Source organism: Ambystoma mexicanum, chromosome 2q (assembly GCF_040938575.1).
Source record: "Ambystoma mexicanum isolate Mex_15411 chromosome 2q, UKY_AmexF1_1, whole genome shotgun sequence".
NCBI lineage: Eukaryota > Metazoa > Chordata > Amphibia > Caudata > Ambystomatidae > Ambystoma > Ambystoma mexicanum.
In genome coordinates this window covers 1219936967-1219954569 of record NC_090924.1, presented here as the reverse complement: position 1 = coordinate 1219954569, position 17603 = coordinate 1219936967, and the positions used below count along the sequence as shown (strand labels likewise).

At 43.9% G+C, this 17603-nt stretch overlaps 1 protein-coding gene across 1 annotated transcript in view; it reads right to left on the bottom strand.

Annotated features, from left to right (window-relative positions):
- Nucleotides 1–17603, bottom strand: part of AHR (aryl hydrocarbon receptor) — a 723464-nt gene that overhangs the window by 100127 nt on the left and 605734 nt on the right. The window contains exon 8 of the mRNA XM_069648615.1: nt 5428–5537. Coding sequence (XP_069504716.1) covers nt 5428–5537 — 110 coding nt within the window. The remainder of the gene's footprint in view (nt 1–5427; nt 5538–17603) is intronic.

The following is a 17603-nucleotide window of genomic DNA, read 5'->3' as shown; positions in this document are numbered from 1 at the left end:
AGGGTAACCTTGTGGGGCTTAGAACTCGCTTAGTTATGGGTTCACCTTTCTGACTTCTCTGTCTCTGGCTTTGCTCGTTTCTCGTTCTTGGCGTCTGAGTGAGAGATTGCATTCCACAGACATTGGCGGCTGAGAGCAGTCAGCGCTCCTTTGATAATAGTCTTGCTGTTGTTCACCAAGTGCCTGGCCCACCATGGTAGGACTGTGGTTGCATCACCACAACAGCGAGGTTTTCTCTCCTTGCCTTTACAACGGTTTCCCAGTTTCCTTAGTCTACGGTTTGCCACCATCTTGGAATGGCTTTCTTCAGCTTATATTTGCAGCAGGCTCTATGACTTCCTCCAGTTCTGCCTCTCCAAGACATGCCTACGTCAGACAGAATACAAATACAAGTCTTTTCTTACAGAAATACTCTCTTTAACTTTGTTTGCTCCACCATTGCCTGAAGCAACGTAGAGGGATACACAGTATTTTTCAAAGAAGGCAGTCCCATATATGCAGATATGGGGGTTAGGGAGTTCCCTGTGGGAACTGGAGTCCTTGTCCCCTAAGGGGGAGTCACTCCCAGAGAGGTCCACTTGCCCAGACCCATATGTAGGGTCTTGTAGAGCAGGCTCACCTCCCTAGCCTCAAAGGGGGTGGCTCCCCTTTAGGGAGAATGGACGGATACTCCCAATTCGTCACAATAGATAACACGTTTCCTCAGGACAGGCACTCCACAGGACACTGTCCTGGGAGCCGAAACCAAGAGGCACACCCATTCACAGATCCAGGCCTTACACCAGGGGGCTGCATTTCTAAAGGCCTGTTAGCCTATTATTAAGGCAATGGGGGCAGAGTTAGGGTAGCCAACGTGGGATCTATACAGTGTTGGGAGGATCCTGCCATCTTGATTCTCTCTGCCTCTCTTTCTCTTTCCTATCCCCTCGACTTTCTCTGGTGTAAAGCACTTTGGGTATGACATCATAAAGGCAAAATCCACACATTTCAAGAGCAGGGATTGGATCACTAATGTAGGCTAGCTTTAGACTAATCACCTGGGGACCTTTGCCTATAAAAGAAGTGGTCTCCCAACAATCATGTTGGGAATCAGCTTGAAGCATCTTTGGATCATCACTTAAGAAAATTTCGCTGGACCCTGCTGAGAGAGCAGTCGTCTCTAAAGTCATCCATTTGTGAGGTGAAGGCAAGTGTTCCAGGGCAGAGACGGGCTCTGTCCCCTTTACCATCCAGATGGACAATTGGGGTTGAATTCTGATAGTGTACCATAAGCCTGCCACTCTGCCAGCCACACTGTTGCCTAAGGCCTCACTGTGTTGCAGGTTCGCTGAAGGTGTGTGCCAGGCTTACCCATGTTTGGGAGCCCAGGAAAAGCACTGACATTGGCCCTTGATACCCTGGAATGGCACTCACAACAGCTGGAAGGCAGAACAGCTGAGGCCCCTGTTTTTGACGTGACTCCCTCTGATCCATGACTCAAGTGCGCTCAACAGCGAGCAATCTAGTAGGACCCTTTGACGCTGCCTGTTCGTGCCCATTGTTCTCTGAACAGCCGTCCACTGTTTGACTCAGTGTGCCACTGCACTGTGCCAGCAAAAGCACATTGATGCCTTGGCTTGAACCACGACGTACTGCTGCCTTGCTCAAACTGCTGTCTGAAACACCAGCTTCTTCATCGCCGCTCCTGTAAACTGATCGACCTTCCCCGAACAGAAACCTTTGACCCTCCACATAGAATCCACTCGCCTGCATCCTGGTACTAGCTCACCGCCGCCGAACTGTGAACGAACCTAGGCACCACCCATGTCACATAGCATAAGTAGACGATTTGAGACTGCAGTTACCTTCTGTTCGAATCAATGCCAGCTTGCCGCTGGACTGACATGATGGCTGCATCCTCGACTTGACCCAACACCACGATCAGCGCACAGAAGCCGGGTTCGACACCATTGAACCAACAAGACATTTGCAAAGGCACTCATGACCAATATCTGTCCCGCTGGCCCATCTTTGGACCCTAGAGAATGGATAGGTCATTTTAAACCCCTTTTTCAACTTGAGGAAATATCCTTTTGAACATTGTGCTTTTTTTATTGCCTTTCTCCCTTTGTCTCATCACCCAGAGTGCTACATCTATTCTATCTGTGCATATTCTGTGTTTATTCTACAGGGGTGGGTTTTAACAGGGTTTCCATGTTAGTTAGTATTGTTCATGGTGTGTCTGATTAAAGTATATCTATTTATAGAACCTTCATTGGAGATTCCTTTATTTTGGACTGTTCTACTTTGCTGTTTGGGTTGCTACTTAACCACATTCACACCCCTCTTAAAGGTATAGCCTTCCCTTGCTCCACGTTGCCACAAAAGGCAACTGAGGTATATCTCTTGACTGAACATGTAAACCTTTATGATTGTGTTGGCTCTTTGTTTGTAGAAGTGTGATCGCTGAGTGGCCATCCTTGTACTCCTACAGGACAGAAGTCAATTTGTCATTGTGATGCTCCACGTTTGTGTTTTTACTCTATGTTACAAACTCCTGTACACTACTCTACATCTAGTCATATGTGTTACATTATTGAAAGCATGATAAATGAAGATGAGTAAACGGCGACCAAACACAAATGTTTGCTGTCCTTTTATCACAAGATCAAAGTTACAGACAGAGCAATATACCAAGCTCAGAAAGCCCTTGGTTGGAAATAGAACACTGTAATGTGAGTTAGACTTCACAGGGCTGATATGGATGGTGGGGACATGGTGTGCAAAAAAGAGGCAAAGGGACCATACACTTTATGTTGATATTTTCATGAGCAAAGGAACTAGACACCTTTCTTTTTGACGCTGAATTGGTAGATATTGGAAAGCCCTAGTAGCCTTATTCAATTAGGAATATAAAACGCAATTTTAACATCGAAGTGACCTACATTCTGAAGACCTTGATGAAATGCATACTGTGAAAGTAAATCGGAAAGATGAATGCATAAGAATGATTTAAGGAAATAAACAGACCACAACACTAAAATAGCAATCCCAAATCTGAAAAGTATCAATTGAAATAGGGATGCTGATCGTACTTTGCAAAATAAAATAACAATGGTGTCAAAGTTGATTCATGTGGTCCAAGTAACACACCATAGTAAATGCCAACTTAATGAAATATTGCCCCTTATTCTCTCTTATTATGTCTCTCAGCGACTTATAGTTCTTGTGTGTAGCCCTTTGGATAGATAAGGTGTGTGTACCAGATTTTCCAGGAGGATGACTGGTAATAAGTGTGTTTATGAATGAAGTCTTTAGTTACCCTTTGCTCCCAACAACCTGAAAAGGTCCTTGGCTTCAGTACAATTCCTATTGATCTTTTGAAAGTGGATTCCTCATTGCTGGTTCTTGAATTCAGGACCAATACTACAAAATAATTCTAGACATTCCTCTAGTGTAGTAAGAACAGCTGGCAAAAAGTGGATCCCAGCTTGATCCCACAAACATTCAATCTTTCACCAGTGCTAGAGAGTAGGGCACAACAATTCTCCTTCACCGGTGCAGAAGAACCCATTGCACTATAGCTGCTTGACTTTCTAATAAGTAACGTTTTTGAGGATTGTTGCCTTCTATTTGAATAAACCGACACATTAACAATGAGCCATGAGACTGTAAGCCCTTGTGCCAACCTGAGTCTTAGTTGGATCAAACATTTCTAATTAAACATGGTCCAGAAATGGATGAAGAAAAATAATGCATCGCTAAAACAATGGTGGGGATGGGGGCGCTGGTGATGCAGCTCACCCTCATCCCCCTTTGTGACTGATACACCCAGCCATTCACATAGTACTATAATGTAACTGACAAGTGCCCAACGCTAAGCCCAAACCCTATCTGGCATGAAACCGTTCCTATCTGGCATGAAACCGTTCCTCCGACAACATGTAAGATTCTGGGAGAGACGGCCTTCAAATGACCAATACGTTTGGTGTCTATCATATTGTCTTCAAATATCTTCAGCTACAAAGGTACACTGTCTTCTATGTTTTTATTTAACTGATCATTTTTACAGGGCTTTCTTTAATTCCAAACAGGAGCAACACTTTAATTATTGTAATGCAGCTCTTTTACCAGATTAGGTTTAGGCTGGGTTGGGTCACCTTGCATCTGTTCTCCTCACCCCTCCCCCCACCCCGTTTTAATCCATGCACTAATGATCTTTTGGTGGGCCTGGAGTTAAAAGAAAAGAAATGTATTTTGTACTAGATGGTGTGGTGAATGTTCATAGTGAGGTTTATCTGAAGAGGCTGAGGACCTCCAATTAGGCATACTTTACACACTGAACCATTACGCACCCACAAATATGCTGAGGTATCTTAAATTGAATGGGAGCAAAGGTATTTGGCATCCTGGCAAACCCAAATGCCTCATAAGCCCTATAAATGCATCATAACTTCAAGATGGCTTATTGTGTATGTTCTACCTTTAAGAGATTTTCCTTTCCCGCTTACCGCCATCATCAAATCACACCTACCAGTACCAAGATAACACAATTAACGCTGTCCCAATACAAACTAAAGTGAATTTTTCAACGAGAGTAGTTCGTTAGCAACGTTTCCTTATTGTAATTACTTGCCTTTTGAGCTGTGCCTCAAATACATGAATAGATGAAAGTCAATTGCCTTGGGTACACATTTCCGGGTAAAATTTCAATCCATAATTTAAATTACTTATTTAGCCAGTCTGAAGTATGAAGTTTGCCTGCACTTGTTAAATCAATTCCTATGTTTAGGACATGCTGGTACGAATGCATGTCGACTGTGACACTGCTATTGAGGCAGGCAGAACCAATGCAAGCTAGATCACCAACACAACCGGCTCCTGCCTCCCCATATTCCTCCTGTGTCTTTACTCGAAGTTTTATGGCATCTACAGTCTAAGGGGTTCATGTTAAAAATCTATATTTTTGACTGTACTGAGAGGACCGATATTTCAAATACTTGTGTGCAGAGGCGTTGCTGGAGAGGAGAAGGGGGGGGGCTGAGTGGGCTATAGCTTTTATAGTCTTTTGGTTGTAGCCCCGGATATACGCTTAGGGGCTACAACCAAAAGGATAGCTAACCCCGGGTCCCGACATTCCCGACATTAGCGTAGCCCCAGATCTTTTCAAGACCTAGCAACCCCCTTGCTTATGTGTCCATGGTTCCCTCAAGAAATTTTGATTTTTCCTGGAACGGGGTGTAAGCCAGTCACCGAAATCATGATGGTCCAGTGATTGTTTATACCCTATACCAAAAACAGTGTCAAAATATATGAAAACCTAGAGATGCCCCCTAGTCCTTGCAGGTGCAAAAATAAAATGTTGATCTTTAAGTAGTTTACTCATGTACATCAATACCGAAATGCAGGATAATAAACGTGATTTAGACTCATGTTAATTTCACTTACTTCGTACATGATTCTCAGCGCAGTACATCATATCCGCGGCATGAATAAACTGATATCCGGTTCCTCTGACGCACAGTTCTGCTTCAGTATACCCCAGCACAACGCTTCCCCTGAAGGCAGCAACATACAAAGAGTGTGTCAAGAAATGACCAGGACAAACTATAGCATCAAATGGACTATCAACAACATGTTGCATGTCATCTATGAACTACAGGGTGGAGACAGATCTGCTTTAGGTGTATGCACACATACTTAAATAACAACTTTTACATCTTTCACAGGATCACAGAAATGGAACCATGACTTGTGACACGTGAGCATGTAGCATGGTGTATCACTATTTAGATGGATAAAAATAACATATTTCCAACTGTAAAGAAATACAATAACCCAAATGTCTGAACAATGGACTATGAAGTTGGATTAATTGTGTAGGTGCGTGTTTTTAGTTACTCAATCGAGTGTATATAGGTAAAGGAGTCACTGCAAGAAGAAGGGCGTTTGAGTGAACTATGCCACATGAAAAGCAATCTCTGCTACCAACAGAAGTCATTAAAGGTGTGCAGAGATTGAAAGACAGCAGTGTTGTGCACAGTTGCTGAAATAGTGCTTTTCTTTCTTTCCTCATTTTAAGATCATAAAGTGACCGAGTGGCTAGAGTTGCCATGGGAACCTGAAGGAAGAGCATAGGATGGCTATAGAAAAGTTGCTAGACCCTGATCTGGTGCATCTGCATTCCACCGTTGCCACTGCAGAGCTTGTGAGTAGTCATGGAATCTATGGGCCATGTTCAAATTGGGGAGTCATCACAAGTTTGGCGGCATTCTGGAGGTAAATCTGCCAGAATACCGTCCAGCGGAATTACCGTTACACCCATTTTGGTCCAGCGGATTTACAGCCGGATTTTAAGTGGTGGTGACAGTGTTAGTTCCCATTAATTTGCAGTCCATATGACTCCATGGTGGATTTCAGCGGAATTACTGCAGAAGTAATTCCCTCGAATCCTGGCAGAAAGGTGGCAGATTTACCTCCATCTCATAGCTGTAATGTGCAGTAATTACCAACGCATTTTAACTGGACCGCACAACTCGTAATGAGGTCCAATGGCCATAGTGAGTACAAGATTGACATTGCATTTCAAGATCTTCACAATGGTAAATATGTTCTCCTATATGCAGTCGACCTTGTCATTAATTTATTTATTTATTTATAGGGCACACCAAGCACGCAGGCAACTAGGCGCTTGTTACATTAATGGGAAAAACAGAAAAAACATTACAATCACATTGCAAAGTCAAGTGTCAGTTGAAGAGGTAGGTTTTTCGTCTCTTCCTGAAGGTGTTATAGGATTGTCAATTAAAAAAAGTTCACTGCTCAACCTTCCAAGACCTCCCCAAGAATGGAAACAATGGTCAAGAGGCAGATTGGCATGAAGGGACCAACTGATGGAGAAAAAAACAAAGTTCTATTCTTCAAGCTAGTGCGGGCAAGATATGAAATAACGTAGTGTGAGTAGGCACTAGAGCTTCATGTTCGTGTGCTGTCAAGCAACACAGAACCAAATGAAATATATGCTGCAGGACCAGAAAGGAGCATCTGATCCGCAGGCATATATACAACCATGACATGCTCTGGGAGTGAATATTTGGAAAAGACCAGACAGGCATAGAAATTGTCTTGAAAATAGAACTGAGGGAAGAGCTTTGCCTAAGCCACCTGAGAGGAATATGGTATGTTGGTCTTAGCTTGGAAATGACAGATAGTACACTGTGAATTGTCTTGCTTTCATACTGGTCTCCTGTGTGAATGCATCAGAGAGGATTGTCACCTGACAATACTTGTTGGAGAGTGAAAAAAAGGTGAATGCAACATTAACTCACATGCTTTCATCTTGTCCCATAACACAGTCTTGGTCGGAAGAAATAGGTCAGAAAATATTCAATTTATTAAGCTGCAGACAAAAGGTTTTGAGAGAGACGGTGCCGTCAATGACATGTGTGACAGGTTTTCAATGAGCCACTGCTACAATACAGATAAGATTTCAACTCCTAACTCTCACAATCTGTACAAAAAGAGAATATTGGGGTTCCCAGTCTAGGGGTGGTCTCACCTTACCCTTTCCTTCAACCTTGATATGGTGTAGGATGTGCCCACCATCTCGATGACTGTATTTCAGCCTTTAAAGTATTCTTCTCCCAGTAACCCTTTCTCCACTATTCCTTACACTCATAACGATATTCCCTCTCTCTGCCTTACTACACTCTGTCTCCTGACCTTATCACTCCACTCCCGCCTTCCCTGCTCACTGAACTGGCCCCAGTGATACAGTGCAGAGTGTTCGGTGGAGACAGAATTGCTACGTGCTATCACTGCTGCCATCACAGAGTCTGTTTGCTCTGTTCTTTGTTGGAGGCAGACTCGGCACTCAAAAGCAGCATTCCATAGTGAAGCGGTGCGGAGTGCGTTAAGAGTGTTCGGTGGACTGTGGCTTACATCTTAGACAAACGAACTGCCGTTGCATATCGAAAGGCAGCTAAATAAATATTGTATTTGCATTGTGATCACAGCCTCCCCAACAACTGGATCCACAATTAAACCCACAAGATGTTGACGACCACTGGCCACTGCACATGGCAAAAGGGTAAGCTGAGAAATGACCTTTCATCGGCTGCATCGACAAATCATTTGGAGGTAAGCGGCCACATTGTGCCATTGGGGGCGAGTGCACAGTTCAGTTTAGTTTATTTATTTGCATAGCGCAACCAAACCCTGGGGTAACTGAGCGCATTAGACTTGTAGCACTGCATAGGTTACAATGTGGCGCTGAGACAAAAGGTTAAACATACCAACACAATTACAAATGTTGGAAATTAAATCCTTCACCTTGGCTCTGAATGACCAAAAGGAGGAGTCAGCTCTGATGTCCGTAGGGAGTGAGTTCCAGCATTTCACAGCTAGCACAGGGAAACTCGCTCCCCTACTGTTTTCAGGTTACATTTAGGAATGTTCAGTTGGTGCAGGTATGGGGATCTGGTCGGTCTGGTGGAGCATTGTCTTGTAAATTTGTCTGATAGATATTGATGTGCTGTCCAGGGGAGGCATTTATGTGTAACGACAAGTAACCGTAATTTAATTCTGTCACGAATAGGGAGCCTGTGAGCTTACTTTCTGATGGTGGATATGTGGGCCGTGCAAGGGTACGTTTAGAGGTAAGGTAAATTGAGGGTGCATCTGAAGGCGTTGTTCTGAAGAGCTTGTAATCTATTCAGATTGTGATTTGTAGAGCCAAGAAAGAGTGTGTTGCAGTAATACAGTTTGGACAGAATCAGCGCCCTTGCCAAAGTGAGGCAGCTGTTAATGGAAAAAAATGCATTAATACGTTTATTTGTGTAAGCAGTGGAGGAGATAGTGGTGTTTATTTGTTTTTTAAGCCAGCGTGTGGAGTCAAGGTAGACACCCAACGTTTTGACTTCTTTCGAGACTTTTTTAAATTTTTTTTATTGTATATGGTTACAAAAATATAACCTTTCACAAATACATAAACACCATATAAAATTAAGACAAAGTTAATTTCATCTAAGAAAGATACCTACACTAACATACCTTTTACAGTTCTAAGTTACAAGCTTCAAGCATCTTAATGACGGCAATCGTTTTTTGGTTGGATTGACCGTCAATCAGGCTTTCCCATAAATTGTCATTCGCCCAGTATGTCGAGTCAGACATAAACCTCCCAAAAAACTGTTGCCTAAAGACTCTTGTGCCCTCGCATTCCATCATCAGATGCTTGATTGATTGATTTTCTGGCTTGGCACAAAGTTGACATAGGGTTACAGATAGAGCCCCCAGGACTTCCCCTGTATGAAGTGTGTTCAGTCTTAATCTTAGGAATTTATTCCTTGCCCTATAATCTGGAAATTTGGTTAGATATTTACTCAGGAAGCCCAGCTTTCTTTCCATCATTTGGAGAGGGTTTGGGTGTGGCCCTGATCTTATTTTCTCAAGGGTCCTAATCCAATCCATTTCCTCCCATTTCTTTTTGGCCTTCAATGGATTTATCTCTAGAAGCTTGGGCTCAATGCCCACATTCACTTGCCACTCTTGCACGAGCGACTCAAGCCTATCCAGATATTGAGATTTACCTGCCTCCAGATGTTGTCTTATGTCTGTATACAGGGATTGATCTTGTGATAGCGTAATACGCTGATGTAATATCATCAATTTCCACCCTGCTTTTGATTGTAGCGATCTGAGGCCCAATTCAAATCTGATGGTCTCCATCGAGAGACTCATGGGAAGTCCCAGGGCACATTTCCAGATTAGGCCTTCCCATTTTTGCCATGATGTGTTCCATAGCTGGGGGTTCGCTTCTAGCCCGTATAACATAATGGGAATCACTTTGGCCTGATAAAACTTAAGCACTGGTATAAACGAGAATTTACCAAATTTCCAAAGGATTCTTTTCATCTGGGCCGCAAGGGGTTTTATTTTTGTTTCAAGATCTAACTCTACCTTGCAAATTGCCGGAATGGCATAGATTTTATAGCCCAGATAAACCAAATCTTCCACCCTGGTAATCGACTCACCCCCCATTGACCACCTTGGATATGAGATTTTTTTGTTCTTTTGCCTAAAGACCAACACCTTAGATTTAATTGGGTTCAATGAAAGCCTGTTTTCAGCTGCATATTTTTGAATACCATTTAGTAATCGTTGCAGACCAATAGCTGTTTTATCAAGAACCACCACATCATCTGCGTAAGCGAGCCAGTGTATTTTTTTACCATTTATGGTGGGGCTGGCCAACGCAGAGGATGCTAGAAAATCCCCCATATCCGATATGTAGAGATTGAAAAATAACGGGGCCCAAGACAACCCTGTCTAACCCCCCAGTTTACTCTCACTGGTTCAGATAGATGGCCCTTGGCATCTAGTCTCACCCTGATGTCATTATCTTTGTGGAATTCGATGAGCATCGCCAAGAGCCCCTCTGGGATACCTTTCGCTCTTAATTTCATCCAGAGCCTACCTCTGTCCACTTGATCAAAGGCCCTTGAGAAATCTACCCAGGCACCATATAGTTGTTCTCCTCCTTTGACCTGTGTTTTTTCACTCAGTAGATTTAGTATCATACCGTTCACTGCTGTTGAAAGTCCCCTCCTAAAACCTGTTTGGCATTCTGAGAGCATTCTGACTTTGTTTTCCGATAATTCCAATTCCCCCAGCAAGATTTTCATAAAAATCTTGCTGTCAATATCCAACAAGGCGATGAGACGGTAGTTTTTTGCCAATTCCCTATCGCCCCCCTTGAAAAGTGGGATAATTGTGGCAGTACGCCAGGACGGCGGGAATTGTTTTTGAGACAGAATCTCCTCAAAATGCCAGTTTAACAGTTTTGCCCATAATACCGGGTTGCTCTTCAGAACTTGATATGTTAAACCATCCAGCCTTGCTGCCTTCGAGGGGGAGGCCTTCCTGATAATATCTTCAATATCTGAGATGTTGAATTCAAGCTTCCAATCTGCCTCAATGGTATAATTACAGGCTGTTCTAACCGGTTGACCGAATACTAAGTTTAGATATTTAATCCAGTCATCCTCAGGGACTAGGTTACACATTTGGGTTGTTTTCTCCCCCTCCATATCAAGCATGATGTCCCAAAACCCTTTTGTATCCCTTTTCCCTAGGACCTCCAAAATGTGCTCCCCATCCAGTTGAAACCTTTTTGCATTACGTGCCACAGACCATTGTTTATACATAATTTTGAGTAGTCTAATTTGCTGTCCTTGTTCCATTCTACCAACTGATGAATCTTTTTTTATTAGTTTTAGCCTGCTTTTGAGATCTTTTTTCTTTAACATCGTCTCTTCGTCATAAGCGTGCCGATGAAGCTGTTTCGCCCCCCCCTATTTAAGTTCGGGGGGCAGATATGCCAGATGAATTTAATAAAGCCTGACGGTGAACAATTTGCCTTTTGTGCCTCTTCTGATAATGCTAACAACCTTTCATTAAGGAGCGCTCATCCTGCTTTATATTTAAGTAGGCATACTTTACCTTTCCAGGCCGCTAACCCCTGTGTAGTGCGTGGCAACACTTGTGATGAAATCTCTGCAAAAAAAAGTTCTAGCCTTAGGTGATCACTCCCCCCCCCCTCTTTTATATTTAGATGTACTCTCTGTTCAAAATGGCCACTAGATAGAAAGAGGTAGTCCAAGATTGATGCAGAAGAACCCTGGATCCTAGTCGGATTAGCCGGTATGTCTCCTGGAAGGCAACCATTTGTCATTTTCAAACCCCACACATTTAACCACTCTACCCAAAGATGGCCATTTCTCGTGGTTCTTTTCCCTGTTATGATTTTCTGATTTCTTGGAAGGTCAATGCATTGTGTGTTTAGGTCGCCCCCCAGGATTATATCCGCCATGGGAAAAGCTAACTTCATATCTCCTAGTGCCTTAGCTAATACATCTAGAAATGAGGTAAGCAACATACTTGAGGGATTCCAGTAGATATTACAAAATATCATTACCCTATCACATATCCCATTTCTGAGCGTAGCTTTACATAGTTGTAACCCTTGGGTGTTCACTTCAAGGGGGACAAAATCCTTAAATTTCGAATTTTTAAAGGCAATGAGCAGCCCTCCACTAGGCCTCCCTCTAGCTTCCTGTAGTGCCCCTTGGGTGTTTATACAGTACCCTTCCACTGCTATTGGGTTTACCAGCCAAGTCTCCTGTAACATTATAACATCTCCCACATCAAACAGATAGTTCTTAATTGTCCTTGATGTACAATTATGCGGCCCCCGGGTATTCCAACAGATAACTCTTAACCCTTCATTTTCAAAGATGCTGGGTGCCTAGACCCAGTTTCTGAAAGACCTCTGTTATAATACTCAGTAGTAGGGCTAGAGAACCCTCCTTACTGATGGCATTTGGCTGATCCACTGTGCCCATGGGCTTTGTGATTTCCATTGGCAGTTTATTAGCCCCTTCACTACTATAATCGTTCTTTCTTCCTGCCATATTCAAAGACTGTTGGGATTTCAGTAGGCTTCTTAGTACCAGCAAGTCCAGATTCTTAAGTTCCAGTTTTGCACCTACAATTGCCTGGAACACTTCTGTGGAGGCGCAGCCAACTTCCGCCAACAATAAATTGTTTGGGTCTGGGAATCTTACTGATTCTATATCTTGCCTGTTAATCAAGAACAGACTTGGCACTTTTTTCAGGAGTGTGAGGATGGTCCCTCGATTTAAAAATTTTACGTACTTCTTTGAAGTTGGGGATAGCCAGATGATCGGCATCGCATAAGGTGAGCCCATGATGGTTTTATCCCCTTCCTGCGCAGACATTTGTTCAAGTGACCCAGTTGGCCCATGGGTTAAGGTCACACTTTCTTCCGACAAGCTAAGCTCATCTGAGACCACGATAGAGTCACCCAAACTCCTAAATTTACCATCACCCAATTTTATTTCCACCATTACAGGTTTAGATTTCATTACAGTTAAGGCTGGAGGTTTTTTTTAGGAAAATTGGAGCGATTTTCACATTAATTTTGGATTCTATGACTTGCCCATTCTTAAGTTGGGGTGGTTTGGGCCCCTGTTTTGGTCTGGCTTTAAGAAAGATTGGAACTAATTTAATGCCCTTCTTTAAATTTGTTGAACCTAGGGCCACTTCTGACTTATCTGAAATATTGACCGTCTGGGAGCCTCTTGATGACACACTATGCATAACCTTAATTATGTTAGAACCTGATTTCATAACAGCTTCCTGGACATCTTGAGGGGGTCTTTCCTGATTATTTTTTCTCTTTGAGCCCCCCCTTTTTTTCTGGGAGCTATTCAGTGGCTCTAGTTCGATAATTTCTTGATCATCCTCTGCCACCGAAGGATGAAGAGATCCAACTTTCTTTAGGAATGAGTTCGTTTCTGAGGTATTGTATTTAGTTTTCGATTGTTTCTTTAATTTTTTCTCCCGCTTTTTTTGAACTTCTTTTTCTTTGAGTCTTTTCAGCCTTCTTGCTTCCCTTTTTCGGAATTTTTTCCCCCCTTGATTTATACTTTGAGGACAAGCTTCCTTAATCTCCATGTCAAGGACCTCCGGCTGGGCATTCTGTTTTGCTGGGGGAGATTTTCCCACTGGGATCTTATCTAGGAAACCCTCTTCCACATTGGCCAATCTCATGAACTCTTCCAAAGTCGACTCTGAGAGGGGTGTATCATCCATTTGTTGTATGTCTATCTTGTTTTGCTCTAGCGCAGCCCGCTCTACGTGATTCTGATTGAACAGTTGAAGTTGGTATTATACAGCTTGATTTAGAGATCTATCAGTCTCTTCCAATTTGTTTAAGGCTCCCATAGATCTCTGAAGTGCTGAAGTATCCAGCCCTTGTTTAGCTGACTCTAGCTGCATCTCCTGTAGTCTAAGCAGCACATTTGTGTTGACAGCATTACAACAGCCTACTACTGAGGCATCCAGTGCGGCCACTTCCTTTGTCAGCTCCATTATAGAGCCAGATTGAAGTTGTACTTCAGCTTTCAAAAGTTCGAAGACGGAGACCAGAGAGTTTAATACATAATTTAGTGCACTCAGTGTGTTAGCATTAGGCTGGCCTCCCTCTTCCCTATTTTCCACCTGGATTTCACTTGAGTCTATAGCTGTTATTCCTTCTGAAGGTAGTTCTTCCTGCACTGAACCAGCAGGTTCTTGAGTGTTATCTATACCTGACAAATCCAGTTTCCTCAATGTGGGAGAGCTTATATCCAGGTCCAAAAAGGACTTGATGGGTTCTTTTGAAACGTTGTAGCTTCTGGTTGGGCTTGGGGTCGAAGCAGTGTCTCTGTAGTTGTTCTTTCATGTGACAGTTTTTTTTCTCCAAAATGCTCCTCAATTTTCTTTTGGATTTTAGTTGTAGTTATTGTATATTCCAACCCCTTTTTCCAATTTTCTGCCAGGGTGGATTCAGCTTCCTGTACCCCCACACATCTCACTGGAGTGGGGACGGGGGAGAGGGAATTTACATGCACTTGAACCTGGGTCTGATGGGCCCTTCCCCCGAGGCCTGGTCCTTCCTATTTACTTCCTGTAACCCCCTAGGACCATGAATTGGGGGGCTACTTATCGTTTTGGGCTCCTCCCATTCCAGGGCTTGGGGGATCATCCTGGAGCGGATTGCTACGTAACTTCATTGGCTTATTAATATCTGGCTTTGAACCTGTTATATAGTGGCACACTCTTCCATGGGCGTAAAGCCCGTACATCTCAAAGGCTACGAGCCCACAGTCACCGCACGGGTTTTTAAGCAGAGTGTCCGTTTGCGAGAGTGAGCCCGTAATTACTTCCTGCATGAGGGTTCTCCAACAGCAAAGGTCCGAGAGGTTCAAAGGCCAACGGCCCACAGTTGCCTCCCAGAACTCCCGCTGAACCTTGCTCAAACCCCCGTACACAAGAGCGGACTCCTTTCCTTGACAACCAAGTCGAGTTTTACTCAAATTTCAAATGCTGAGTAGACGCTCCAGCCAAGTTCTAATTGGCTCACTGAGCTATAAGTGCTGCAGCTGTCTTGTCGTAACCACAGCAACCAAGATGTTCAGTGTGCTCAGCAGGGGGTATAAACAGGGAATAATGCGGGTTTACCTCACAGTGTTTTTATTTTACTTCCTACCAATTAAGGAGTTCATCAACTGTAAAGATTGTAAGGCGCTAGCTGTTTAATACAAAAGGCCGCCGCTGGTTACCTTCTGTGCGAGCTCCTTCCCTTTCCTGGGCCAGCAACGATGATAGCACTCTCTGCAGCCCTCCAGAGCCAAACAGCAGCAAAACAGCGTGAGTATAAAACGAAGCACCGCCCTTGACTCGCACCGGGCTTCACGCCGCAAGGGCACAGGACTCTTCGTTTTACTTCCTGGCTCCAGGGGGCGTGGCCTGCTGCTAGGGAAGCCTTAAAGGAGAAAGGCTCCCTATCTGTTGAATAAGCTTCGGTACTGCGGTCCCACCAGCTTAAAGTTCCAAATTAGCACAGAAGAAAAGGAAACACTGTGGCTCACACTCCAATGGTCTGTAGTCCTGACCAGAGCCACAGCAGCAAAACAGCGTGAGTATAAAACGAAGCACCGCCCTTGACTCGCACCGGGCTTCACGCCGCAAGGGCACAGGACTCTTCGTTTTACTTCCTGGCTCCAGGGGGCGTGGCCTGCTGCTAGGGGAGCCTTAAAGGAGAAAGGCTCCCTATCTGTTGAATAAGCTTCGGTACTGCGGTCCCACCAGCTTAAAGTTCCAAATTAGCACAGAAGAAAAAGAAACGCCGTGGCTCACACTCCAATGGTCTGTAGTCCTGACCAGAGCCACAGCAGCAAAACCGTGTGAGTATAAAACGAAGCACCGCCCTTGACTCGCACCGGGCTTTTATAATGTTGTCGTCAATAGTGAAGGGCTGATAATGGGGTTGAGTTTATGAAAACGGGCCTGAGATCCCACGATCAGCAGTTCCGTATTGTCGTCATTTAAACAGAGGCTATGAGTAGCCATCCAGGGCTGGATTTCAATGTAGATTTCATTTAGTTTTGCAACATCATTCTCATAGCAACCGGTGAGGGTAATGAGGACCTGGGTATCATCATCGTAATTCGTGTATGTGACACCCTGATCATGAAGACGGTCAAAGAGGAGCTTAGTGAAGATGTTGTAAAGCGTAGGCGAGACACAAGACCCTTGGGGGACTCCGCATTGGATGGGGACTGGGTCAGCCGCGGCCGATGGGGTGAAGACCCTAGTTGTTCTATTGGAAAAGAAGGATTAAATCCAGTTGGTGGCATTCTGGGAGAATGCGGCAGCCGAGGAGAGGTGTTTAGTCAGAATTTGATCGTCAACCAGGTCGAAGGCTGCTGACAAGTCCAAAAAGAGCAGGATGGCCAACTTGCCCTTGTCTTTAGCTTCATCCATTTGGATTTTTAGGTCCAGGAGGGCTGTTTCCGTCCCATGCCTGGGTCGAAAGCCGGATTGTCACAGACCTAGGAGGTTGTTGTCTTCCAAATGTTGTTGTATTTGGAGGTATGCTACTCTGTCTAATATTTTCAGGAGAAATGGGACAGTCGTAATGGGTCTATAGTTGGTCGGTATATTAGGGTCTAGATTAGGTTTTTTGAGTAGTGGCAGGACCCACGCTTCTTTAAGGTTGTTTGGGATAGAGGAGTTCTTAAATGATGAATAAATAAAGGTAGCGATAAAGGGAGCTAAGTCTTTAGCGCCATTCTTGATAACAAATCACCTTGACAGTTATAAAGTTATGTTAACTACTTCATCCACCGTTACTGGGGAGAATTGGAAAGAGGGACAGTCTGGTTGATGAGTGCTAGTTATGTTACGAGAGTGGTCTTTAGGGGCGAGGTTGGCTTTTTTGCCCTCTATTTTGGCTTGCAAGAGAGCTATTTTATTTGATAAGGCTTGCTGGATGTTGTCACACCAGGCTGTGTCCTTAGTACAGTCATCCGTGGGTGGAACTAGCGATTCCAATTCTCTTAGGATAGCGAACAGCTCTTTTGTGCCAGATTTGGCATTCTGAATTCTAGTGTTGAATATCTCTTTTTTAGCATTCATAATGGCAACTTTGTAAGTGGCAGCTGCAGTGGAGAATCTATCTTTGGTGGAGGAAGAAGGGGCTTTACTCCAGCTGGCTTCGGAAGATCTTTTGATGTTCCTTAGTGCTTTTAATTCTGCGGAGAACAATTTGTTCAAATGGGCGATGTGTTTAGCCTTCCTTAGTTTTAGCGCTGCAATTTTTTTTAGGGCTTTTTCCAAGGTGTTATTGTAGAGGTCGACTAAGGAGGTTGGGTCTATGTTAGTGATGGTCTGGATATTGGTAATCGGGTGATGAAGTGGCCTTAGGTTCTCTATGGTGATATTACGTTTGTTCCTGGATGTAACTTGTGGTGCAGTGCTCATAGGTACACCCTTATAAGAATCTTTAGGTATGGTGGAGGTAGTACAATGGTGGTCGGTCCAGGCGCAGGGTGTGATGTTAAGAAGAGAAATGTCACAGTTGGCATCGGCCAACCAGTCCAAAGTTCTGCCTTTGCTGTGTGTAGGTTTGTAAATATGTTGTGTGTAGCCTAGTTAAGTGATGGTGTCATTGAGCAGAGTAGTGTTAGCGTCGTTAGGATTGTGCAGGCCTACGT